This window comes from Panthera pardus, unplaced genomic scaffold, assembly GCF_024362965.1.
Source record: "Panthera pardus isolate Hobbes unplaced genomic scaffold, ASM2436296v1 HiC_scaffold_17, whole genome shotgun sequence".
Classification (NCBI taxonomy): Eukaryota; Metazoa; Chordata; class Mammalia; order Carnivora; family Felidae; genus Panthera; species Panthera pardus.
This window is the reverse complement of record NW_026526732.1, coordinates 22,620,701-22,633,029: the sequence shown is the minus strand read 5'-3', so window position 1 is coordinate 22,633,029 and position 12,329 is coordinate 22,620,701. Positions and strand designations below refer to the sequence as shown.

The 12,329-nt window shown below is 47.4% G+C and overlaps 1 protein-coding gene across 6 annotated transcripts in view; it reads left to right on the top strand.

The window, feature by feature from the left end:
- The first annotated feature begins 774 nt into the window (after positions 1-774).
- Positions 775-12,329, top strand: part of PHACTR2 (phosphatase and actin regulator 2) — a 273,198-nt gene continuing 261,643 nt past the window's right edge. For all 6 annotated transcript variants that reach the window (XM_019425083.2, XM_019425077.2, XM_019425076.2 and 3 more), the window contains exon 1: positions 775-1,102. In XM_019425083.2, coding sequence (XP_019280628.2) covers positions 889-1,102 — 214 coding nt within the window. In that variant the 5' untranslated portion in view covers positions 775-888. The remainder of the gene's footprint in view (positions 1,103-12,329) is intronic.

Here is a 12,329-nt window from a genome sequence, read left to right as displayed (position 1 = left end):
GGAAAGCCACAACTTGGGGGCCTAATGTGAACCTGATAAAGCTTATCCTGCGAAATGCCCCGCCGAATCAGCGAAATCTCCACTTGCCCAGTTTGCACAATCCGACAAGGCATGGTATATCAACAAAGATATTTGCAGTCCACGGCGGCCAGGAAACCTGTCTTTCCGTTAGAAAGTGTAGACTCAGTGATCAAATCTATGTTATTTATTCAGTGCTCGGAAGACTGGCCTTTTAAACATGACCTTTGAGTTTACCCAGTCGACAGAAACCCAGGAGTGTGGCCAAGGTCGAGGGTAGAGAAGGGTTTTGAGGGCTAGAAGGTCCTGGATCTGCCACGAAGCCACCGGCAGGTCTGGTGTCCTTTGCGCCGCGGTCTGTGTCTGTCAACTGGGTATGGCCATTTCTGTTCCATCCCACGGCGACCCCAGAGCGTGTATCTGGCATCCCCGCCCCTCCCCCGCCCCCATCCCAAAGAAATGGAAATGCATTGTTAACCTTGACCTTACATCACAGCTCCTGAAGCCCGGACGCCACTTCTCTGAGGTCGGCTTGCTGGGTGACCAGCCGCTCGGCCGGAGCGGACCCCGCTGCTGCCCTCGCGCTAAGGGCAGTGCCTGGGCCTGGGGGAGGAGCAGCCGGGAGGTTCGCGGTCACCGAGGGCGGCCCCGCTCCGAGCCCTGCGGCTTTCGCCCGCCGGAGCGAGAGCCGGCTGTAGGCGGCTCCTTCCTGTGCAAACTTTTCTGTCCTCTTCCTCCTCCCGCCCTCCCCACCGGCTTCTCGGCGCCCAGCGTCCAGCCTCCCCGCCCTCGGCGCTGCTTCGGGGTCGCCGCTCCCGGCAGCGCAGGCGGCCCCACCCCGCGCTCCGGGCCGGCCGCCGCCGGGAGCCCATGGCCGAGGCGGGCAGACGCGCCGCGGAGCCCCCGGGCGAGCCCGCCGAGCAGGCAGCGGCCGCAGCCCCCGAGCCCCAGGCGGCCGCCCCGCCGCCGGCGCCCGCTCAGCGCTGGCTGCCCGGGGACCCGAGCCCCCGCGGCCGCTCCCAGAGTGACCTATCGTCGTGCTCCAGCAGGGGCCGCCCGCTCCGGGTCCACATCTCCGGCTCAGGTAAGGCGGCTCCGGGCGCTGGGGGGGGGCCGGGGGAGGGCCGGTCGCGGCAGGTGGCGGCGGGACGCGGCCGGCCCGGGACGCGGGCGGGAGGGGAGGGGCTGCGGTGAGCGCAGGGGAGGGCGCAACGGAGCTCCCCGCGCGGTCCTCCTGCTCTGCTGCCGGCGGCTGGCTCCTTCGCCCGGAGATGCTCCAGCAGGGCTGCGGTCGGTGCGCCGGGTGGGCGCGCGTCTCTGCGAGCTGGGGTGCAGCCCTCTGGGTCAGCGAGCGCGGCCGTGCGGGAAAGAAAGAGACTTTGATCCCGCGGAAGGGTGCGGTCCCCTCACGTTGGGGGCCAGGGCCAATGCAGGTCTTGGAAACCCTCCTAACTGCTCGTGCTTTTGAAATAAAGGGTTCTTTGGGGGGGGTGGTGCTGGTTAGAGGACTCAGGGCCTGAGTTTTTCCTCCCTGTAAAAACCGTGCAGGTGGTACTGAGAGTTTGGCCAGGCTGTTTGCGCCCCTGGTTCTCACTGTTATTTGACAGAGAGGCTCGATCCAGCACCTCCGCGTCTGCAGCCGATTCGCTTGGCCCTTGCTTGCCTAGCGCCCTGGTCCCTCCTCGGCGCGGTCGGTGCACCGCGACCGGCAGAACCAGGAACTCGGCCGAGGGCGGGTGGTTGCGCCGGGTAACGTGGGGCAAACCACTTACCTTTGTCTCTCGTATCTCGGTACTTAAAGTGGGAATGAGTGTGGAGCTACCGCACGGAGGATTAAATAATTCATCATTTTTAAATGCTCTTGAACAAAGCATCAGCTTAGGAACCGTAGAACTGTTTTTAAAAGTCCACGGATTTGTTAACTGCCCAGGGATTGCTTTCCGATTTGCATCCAAGGAGGATGCGTGGAAGCTGGGAAGCTGGAAACGAAAGCGAACATCAAAACTACCCACAGCAGTCCAAGGCCAGTGCGGCGCTCTGAGGTCAGGCCTCTGAGCTGTGACTCAACCTCACAGCTACCTGAGGCCAAGTGTCTTGTTCAAAAAAGGCACATTTCCATACCTCTGACTACATTCCAGCTAGCTAGCTCTGTTTTCCTTTAGAACCCGCCGTCTTCCTGTGCTTGTAATATCGCTTCGCCACACAACGTGTATACTTAGTATCAGAGGTATTGTTGATCTGACTTTGCAGATCATGCTGGATAAAGCCACTCAGAATTGTTAAATACAGGTAGTGAGATGTGGGTCATGGTATTTGAGAAAAGAATATTCTGCCAAATTCATATGGTGAAAGCACTGAGTTGAATGTGATTTACCTCCTGCTTTTTAGGTGTTGGCCAAACCGAACTTGACCGGTGGATAATCTTGATTGGATTTTACAAAGATTAGCCTTTCAAATGACTCTAAAGAACCAACTAAGAATTAGTCAATTTGGTGACTAGATAACATTTTTTTTTCATCTTCATAGCTAGAAATTAAGGCAGGTGTGCAAAAGAAGGGCAGTAAAGAACTTTTATTTTTTCTTATATAATTTTTTTAATGTTAACTTACTTATTTTGAGAGAGAGAGGGAGGGAGAGCACACACAAGCAAGGAAAGGGCAGAGAGGAGAGACAGAATCCCAAGCAGGCTCCCTGCCATCATCAGCACAGAGCCTGATGCAGGGCTCGAACTCACCAACTACGAGATCGTGACCTGAGCCGAGATCAAAAGTCAGACACTTAACCGACTGTGCCCCACAGGGCAGTAAAGAACTCTCAAATGTGAGTGTGCAAACTATACATTATGTGAACTATGGACTTCCATTTGTAACATTATTTTACTTCCAAGAACTCTGTATCTTCCCTGTGCTCTTAGAGGACTTTGGGAAGGGGCAACTTTCAGCTGACTTGTCCCCTGCACCCTGGGATACTGTAAAAGAGTGAATGTCTTCTAAGTTACTGTATCCCGTTTTCAGAACTGAGTCTTGCATTTATTTAAGAGCAGGCTAAGTGTCACCAGGAGCTCCCTGCATTTCTTAGAGTCAGAGAGGTAACGAATGAGCTGGCCCCTCACTGACACACAGAGTGTTTCCCTAGAATCCTGCAGCCTCTGCATGGATGCCAGAGAGTCAGCAAGATGTGACCGGCCTGGGATAGCAGAGTTGTCTTAGGGGCACAAGGGGAAGGTTACACCACCTTGTGGAAACATTGCTTGGCCTGGTGTAGGGCAGCCCAGTTTCCAGGCCTTCCTCAGGAGCTCTGCACACATGTGGGCAGTATCAGGAGCTAGATCGCATGTGGTCTTGCCAGAACTGGCCCAGACGGGCAGCATGGGTCTCACCTCAGAAGCTCGGACCCTACCCCAGACCAGCTTATTTCCAATCTGCATTTCACGGATTCTCAGGTTGTTTTTAGACACGTAGCATTTGAGACGCACTATTTTCTGACACTGGTTTTCAAAGTTGGTTACACATTAGAGTCACTTGGGGAGTTAACACAACAACAACGACAACAACAAACAGTTTATGGCTAGGTCCCTCCCCCCAGGGATTCTGGTTTAATTGGCATCAGGTACGGCCCGAGTACTGGGTGATTCTCTGGTGCAGCAGACTTTGAGAACCGTGTGTCCACATAACTTGCTGCCATGTCTGTTGTGATGCTGTGGCCAGGGTTGGCCTGGGCAAGTGTAAGTTTGAAGGGTTTGGTTCAGTACCTTCTCACGTCCTAGTAGAACTCCCTTCTGCTGCGGCCACCTCCCAAATGGCACCTCTCACTCCCATTCTTGATTCTAGCTGGTTGTCACTAAGTCCTTCCTAAGGGATAATTTCTAATAATGGGTTAATTCACCTGGAGAGAGTGTTGAGTGGGGAGGGGACATCATGTTTTGCAAGGATGTATGGATGTGAGGGAGCAGAAGAGGGGAAGGAGGAGAAGACTGTGAGGTGTCATGGGGTATCAAAGAACCTCACTCCAAAAAAACATCCACTCCCAGGCTACCCCATCTGTCACCCGGTCCCTCATTTCCTCTCCATGTTTCTTCCCTTGAAAGAATAACTGAAAACTTGAAACTTGGCTTCTAAAATTTTGCCAGCTCTGGGGATAAGAGTCAGTCCAGTATGAAGCATATATATATATATTTTTAAATTCTTTCTTTTTATAAAGTTTATTTATTTATTTTGAGAGAGAGTGAGAGAGCACAAGCCAGGGTCGGGGGTGGGGGCAGAGAGAGAGAGGGAGAGAGAGAGAATCCTAGGCAGGCTCCATGGTCTCAGCACAGAGCCCAATGCAGGGCTCGAACCCGCAAACTGTGAGATCATGACCTGAGATGAAATCAAGAGTCAGACATTTAACTAACTGACCACCGAGGTGCCCATGAAGCATATTTTTTAAAGACCTCTGTGCAAGACTGTGTTGATGCTGCTGGAATATCACAAGAGATTCCACTTCTCCTGTTTGTTTTGTTTTTGTTTTTGTTTCATTTATTTTTGAGAGAGAGACAGAGAGCAAGCAGGGGAGGGGCAGAGAGAGGGAGACACAGAATCTGAAGCAGACTCCAGGCTCTGAGCTGTCAGCACAGAGCCCAACACGGGGCTCAAACTCAAGAACCACGAGATCATGACCTGAGCAGAAGTCAGACGCCTAACCCACTGAGCCACCCAGGCGCCCCTCCTGTCTGTGTTTCATTACTAGATTTTTGTTAAGAAAAGCATCTCAGACTTCAAGGGCTTTTAACTTGTGATTTGAGCAGGGTTTTTTTTCACATGATCAAAATGCATTGGTTTCACAAAAGCTATAGTTTTATATTTTAAAATCCATATAAAATGCGAAGAAAGCCAAATATATTCAAATAACAAAGAACATTTTAAAAATATACTTTAAATAACATTAGAATTGACACGAAAGCCCTTTTATTGGGCTTATAAAAACAGACTTTTGCTTTAGAAAAATGCAGATTGATTTTGCTTTATGGTTTTTGAACTCACAGTTCTGGAATTCAAAAGTTCTGGATATTGAAAATCTAACATTTCTTTGTAAATGTAGTAGTATTTTATCCATTAAAAAAAAAAATCCCAAAGTAAGCTTTTCATGATATATGGACTGGTGTTCCCTTAATTTTCAGACCGATCTTTTTCTGCATGAGTGACTATAACATTTTCAGAGTGTTCTGATGTGCTCTTCTGATAAGCCCAATGTTTAGTGAATAAAGAGCCTTAGGATACAACATAGGGCATATTCCTTCTGTAATCTTTCAGCAAGTACTATGTTCCAGGTACTGTACTGCACCTGTTGGACCAAGAGGCTGTGTTCAAGTGATGACTCTCAGTCTTACATGTTGGGCTGCACAGAGCAGAGAACCCTGTGAGGCATCTCAGAAAAGGGAAGTATGGGTGAATGGACCACTTAATAAAACTTGCACAGAAACAGCCTCAGCTCTTTTGGTACCTTGATTCATCTCTCCAGCATTCCTTGTGCTGGTGTAATTAGGTGTATAGGTAAGGGAAATGCAGGATCTTTTTCTGGAGTCTTCAATCTCTGGTGTGTTCAGTGAAGAGGGAGGAAGAAATCTAGCAAACCTGGATGTTCTTTCAGCCCATACCCACAGCTGCCTGGCCACAAGGGCGAGGTGCTGCTGTCCAGGACGGGCTCTGCAGCCGATGGTCACCCGTCCCATTGGGGGAAGTCCTTGCTTGTCTACACTTGGCCTGTGCTCTCAGAGCGCCTCTCACGGACCCCCGAGGATAAAACTATTTGGGCCACTGCTTGCGTGTTCAGCTGTTGTTCTGCCAGGCTAATGCTCTGCCAGGGGCTCCTGGGCCCCATTCACAGCTGGGCTGAAGCTGCCCCAGGCCAGGAACAATGGATGCCGGCTCACTTTCCATTTGTGTTGCTCAGAGTGATTTTTTACCAGACAAAGACCATCTGGCTCTAAGTTTACTATCTGTCTCTGCCTACTCACAGAAGAGCAAAGCTGTCCTGCTGGGAAAGGCGGGGCAGTCTGGGCAGTGCAGATGGGTGCTGGGCACAGCAGACAGCGGGGGGTGCTCAAATCCAGCCCGTGCCCTGCCCTGATCAAGCCGTGCACCCCGGTGTACATGCACAGACACCCCTCCCTTAGGAGGGAACATTTCTCTTTGCACAAAGGCCCTGGGCTTCCCATCCAGCTAGGAGCCACCCTTGGTCAGGCCTCATCCCAGCACGGGTGCCTTTTCCTGTGAGTCACAGAGGCGCCACCTAAGCTGATGGTGGTCCCATACCCGAGGCCGGCACATTTTTAAATTCAACTTCACCTGTTACCCTGCAGCAGAGGCCGAAACACTTTAAAAATCATCTTCACCTCTTAGGTAAGGACTTACCTGTTAAGTCAGGCTGCACCTGACTTGGGGCTGAGACCAGAAACTTGTCAGGAACTGAGGCAACGCCTGGAACAATTTCCTCTTGCTCTTGCTAGCACGGTCTCCCCTGGCATTGTGGTTCTCTTTGCCCCTCTGCCGGCCAGCTTTCTCACTCTCATCCGAGCAGATTCCTCACCCTCACAGGTGCTTCTCCATCCATCTACTTATAAACACCACATCAGAGCTTCTACCTGCCTTATAACAACTTTACTTTTGCTTCCTTTTCACTCTTGCCCCTATGTTTATCTGGAAACATTTCTTCATATTTCTTAGCTTGCATTTCCTGGAAGAGATCTACTGTTTGCAGCCACCTTTTCACAGTAGGCCATAGATCGTAGGTCATAGAGAAGCCTATGGACTGTCCATCCTTCATCTGATACCCACCCAAGCGCAAGCCAGTTGTGGCCTGGAGGTGGGGGTCACACGATGTCAATATAGCCACTGAGAAGGAACTGAGCCTGGAAAGTTTCCATTCATTTACTCATTCATTCATTCCTTCATCCAATATTTATCGGATGTGCGGAGCTAAATAGATATGAGTTTGCAGTTGTAGGGGTAACACTGAAAGCGGAGACCATTCAGACAGGATGTGGCAGACCAGGTACAGTAGCATGTCTGGTCCTCTAAGCCATTGTTATTTGCCATGATTATGCAAAAAAAAAAAAAAATGATGATGATGATAGCCATTGTTCTTGTTTCGAAAGGTAGCATGAACAGCTAATTATACCCAAACCGGACAAGTTCTAGTTGGTCTCAGTCATTCACTAGTCACATTGAAGCCAATGGCAAAGCTGTGGCTTTATTTTGAGCTCCAGCTACTGCTGGGGTTACACTAGGCGAGGGTTCATATCTTGATTTTTTCTTTTATTCATTCAATTAGCAAACAGTAAATGGGCTAAACGCAGGCTGTGAATTCCTAAGGAATTCACAGTCTAGTGGGCGAAGGACAGGCAAATAAACCAACAACTGCAGTGCAATAAAATATGAGGTATGACTTGTGCCCTGTCCCAGGCCTGGGGGAGCACCCAGGAGGCTTAGCTATATGAAATGGCTTAGGGCAGGGCAATCACGAAAGACTTCCTGGGGGAGGAAGATGTGTTATCTCCATGTAAGAGGAGGAACTAGAAGATGGAGTTGGGTGAGGGGGCAGAGCAGGGTTTGGAGAGAGGAACAGTAAAATCAAAAGCACCAGGCCTGAAACAACTCAGTGTCATCAGGAAACACTCAACAGTTGGGTTGGCTCTCAGGAGGGCTCCTGTGGGAGAGGGTAGAGAGGAAGACTGGGTGTTAGGCCAAGGCCAGAGAGTGAATCTCCTGGGAGATACACAATTTGGGTGACATTTGTGAGGCATTTGCAAGCTTGACAGAGGTGTGTTCTGAGTGTATTGTGACATGGGTATTGAGGGACACTGGTTGAAGAGCCCGGACAACTGAGATTTGAGACACAGAATCATGGTTATTATCTGCGTGACCTTGGTCAGCTTACTTTCTTTTCCTCTGCTTGACTTCTTTTTATCTGACCTGGAGGTGACTAGTAACGGTAACACCTAGCTCGTGGGATTTCGTAAGGCAGAAACATGTGAAAACTTGAACTTGAACTTGAAAGTGCCAATAAAATGGTGACACCATTTGCATACTTCTATTATGTGACTTACTGTGGTGTATGACAATTATGGATAGGTTTATCTCCTTCCTCATACTGTATAGTCATTGAAAATGAAAATTATATTTTCTTTTTTTAAACTTATTTTATTATTATTTTTTTAAGTTCATTATTATTTTTTTTAATGTTTATTTTGAGAGAGACAGAGTGTGAGCAGGGGGAGGGTCAGAGAGAGAGGGAGACACAGAATCCGAAGCAGGCTCCAGGCTCTGAGCCGTCAGCACAGAGCCTGATGGGGGCTTCAAACTCATAAATTGCGAGATCATGACTGAGCCAAAGTCGGATGCCCAACTGACTGAGCCACCCAGGCACCCCAAAATAATGTTTTCTTTATTTTTGCATGCTCAGTGCCTAATTCAGGGCCAGCTATATATATGCCGGGTGCTTACTAGATACTTACAGAATTAATGTATGAATTACTTAAAAGTCAGTTCTTTTGACATCAAGACTCTACATCGAAAATTAGGCAATCAGCCAATTAATCAATAAAATGGCCCATTGGATAGAAGCTATGATTTCCAAATGTTTTAAAATTAAAAAATGAACTAACTGGAGTGTTTTTGAACAGCCGCTCATGAGAAAATCAAATCGTCCTTGGGGGTATCATGGAAGCTTCACCTTGTGACATCTATAGGAGAAATTTGTGAAAGGGAAGTTGTGCATGTGAGTCCAGCCTCAGCCTGGTGATGATGCAATCCAAGCAACAGGGATTCTGCAGCCTTGTTGGAAGGTGGTGCTGGGTGTTAGATGCGAGAGTGTAGGCCAGTGGGCCAAGAGGGATGTGAAACCTCATGCTGATCTGGCCCTGCATTATTTACACGAACTATCACATTTCATCCTTATGGCAGCCCCGTGACATCGCTATGTATCAGCCCCACTTTTTGGACAAGGAGGCTGGTGCGGGTCGAACAACCCATCCAAGTCCCGCAGGTAGCAGGGAGTAGTAGAACCAATACTCAAATCTTTCTGACCTCAAAGCTCAGACTCTTTTCTACCACATGCTTCCTGGGCGCGTATCCATCGCCTCTCATAGAAAACCATTCACATGGACCCCCACCAACAGGGAGGAAATTGTGTCATGTTTCACTCTACAAATACTATCTTGAGAGAGATCATCGTAACAAACATCTCTTTCTCTCAGTCTTTCATTTTAAGGCCCCAACCAATTACCTATTTTAAAGTCTCTCCCACACTTCAAATTTCTCATATCGATAGCGAATTTGGATGAACTGGGATGAGGTTCTGGGAGTTTGTATTTTCAGGCAAGCACACATCAGTGATCATTACTTAAGTGCATTGTTTTAAACCAAAAGTACTCAATCTTGGAGTCAGGTGTATAACACATGCACACGAACCATATTTCGTCTCAAAGTACAAGTTTAGTTTCAGTGACTATGAAGCTCGGGGGAAAAAACACCAAAGAAGTTTTAGTGTTTTAAAAATACCATAACCAGGTGACTCATTATCTTTGATCATGCTAGCTGAAATTTGCACAGAGAAATAAGTTGCACCAGCTTGCCTTAGAAAGGGTTCTGAGACCTAGCTCACTTTGTGACCTATTGGCTAAAACTTGACATTTATATGCCTTACTTTGCAGTTTCTTGGTGCCTCTGTGAAGGCTTGAGAAAAAACAGCTACTGCTTATCCTTTGTAACAAGAAGAAAACTGTGACTTAAAGTACGTTATCTATATCCAGAGTTCAGGACTATGATCAGGGCAGGAATATCACAGATATGATGCTTCAATTTTGGATTAGCAACTCACATGTTTTAAGTTTGTGGCAATTTATGGCCATGATTCACATCATCAATATTGGTCTGTAATCTTGTTTTTTTTTTTTTTTTCAATTTTTTTTAATGTTTATTTGCTTTTGGGACAAAGAGAGACAGAGCATGAGTTGGGGAGGGGCAGAGAGAGAGGGAGACACAGAATCTGAAACAGGCTCCAGGCTCTGAGCTGTCAGCACAGAACCCAGTGCAGGGCTCGAACCCATGAACCACGAGATCATGACCTGAGCTGAAGTAGGATGCTTAACTGACTGAGCCACCCAGGCGCGCCATGTCCATAATCTTGTTTTGTCTTCATGTATGTTTTAACCTACTTGAATGTTGTCATATCCTCTTTTGAGGTATAAGTTCTATTAAATAATAATTAAACAGGCTAATAAACATTGATAGCAAACATATAGTAAGCCCATCTTCTCCAATCTACTGGGCATTACAAATCTCCGATTCCTGTTCCAGATGCCTGGATGACAGTGATAGAAACGTGTGATTATGATGAAGAATCTGATTTATAGTTTAAAAATGTAATAGAACTTATGTCTTCAAACCAATGTTATGTTTTAGAGCTGTCATACTAGAAGGGTATGTGCTTATTCCAATTATGATGTTACTGTATAAAACATTGTTTAACAAAAGTTTTGTAAGATGTTGGATCCCTCATTTTAGCTACTTGCCCTGATGATGGCACAATTGTAGTTCTTTTTAAAAATCATATTTGTCTTTCAGAGACATAGACTTATGTCACTGGGGCAGATTTGAAAAGGCATTCTGGAAATGGCTGGGATGGTGACCACATTGCGGGAATATATTTGTCGTCTCCCAGCATGATTACTTTGGAGGGAACAGCAATCATTTTGACGTTTAAGTCATTCATATTACTTGATAGTAATGCATCATGCCCCCCAAATGTATAACTGTGCAAACAAATGTACACTAACTAAGCAGGCCAGTTTTGACTGTTAGTCTAGTGACCCTGGGATTATGAAAGAAAAGAAGGCAACTGTGGTGTTTGCGGGGGGTGCTAAGTAAGATGGAGGAGAGGATTACTAATTAATAGCAAGGATTTGGTCAAATGAACACATTTCCATAGACAGTAATGGAGATCGCCTTGTCTGAGCAATCTGAGAGATTGCTATTATTATTATTATTATTATTATAATTTAAAGTAAGTTCTACACTCAACATGGGGCTTGAACACATAACCCTGAGACTAAGAGTCACACACTCCACCAACTGAGTCAGACAGGTGCCCCTTAAAATTATTTTTTTTTAAATAAGGATGTAAGAGCACTCCGAAACCAGGAAGCAGAGTTGGGTCTCATGAGGCCTAGAACCAGGAACTGAGAAGTTAACCTGTGGCCAAGAAGGGAGTTCTCTCCACCGCTCCTGCACTTTTTCTTTCCAGGGATCCATCTATCTGTCTGTCTGTCTGTCTATCTCCTCCCATACATCTGTGCTTCCGTCCATCCTCCCCTACCAGATTTCTCTGTTGTTATGAGTACATTTACCACGGAGTTCCCAAATTTACACATCTTTAGTTCAAGACAGCAGAGAGACTCCTCAGTGTCCTTGGATCCCGATTCCAGACGCCCAGCCTGGGCCAGGTAGCCATTCCTGTAATTAGTTATATCCATTGTGCAGGACAAGTGAGGCTGCTCACGTGCACTGTCATAGGTGTGGAGAAGATAGTTCTTAGATAAGAGATGGACAGGTGCCTGGGTGGCTCAGTCTGTTAACCTTCTGACTCTTGATTTCGGCTCAGGTCATGATCCCGGGGTCATGGGATCGAGCCCTACATCCAGCTCTGTGCTGAGTGTAGAGCCTGCTTGAGATTCTCTCTCTTTCTCTCTCCCTCTGCCCCTCCCCTCTTCTTTCCCTCAAATAAAAAAATAAATTAAAAAAAAGTAAATAAAAAAACAGATCAAGGGGGATGGGCAAACACATCAAAGGTTACATTACCTCAGTGTACCAGAAGACCAGCGAGATGAGGCATTCCTGAGCTTTGGGGAAGCTAAAGTGTCACTGAGAAAAGCCAAATAAATGCCTGTTAAGGTGAGAAAGAAGAGAAGGAATGGAATAAGAAAATGACATAGAATACGGAAACATAGGGGCGCCTGAGTGGCTTAGTCAGTTGAGTGTCTGACTTCGGCTCAGGTCATGATCTTGTGGTTTGTGAGTTCAAGCCCCACATGGGGCTCCGAGCTGCCATCGCAGAGCCTGCTTTGGATCCTCTGTCCCCATTTTTTCTCTCTGCTCCTCCCCTGCTCACGCACTCTCTTTCAAAAATAAATAAAAATAAAAAGAATAAGGGAACTATAATGAAGTGGGCTTTCAGTAGTACAGTGGGGTGTCTTAGACTTGTGGGGAAGGCAGGAAGGAGGAGGGATTTTCCTGAGGAACAGCAAGGGTGATGGAAGTTATTGGCTGGGGCAC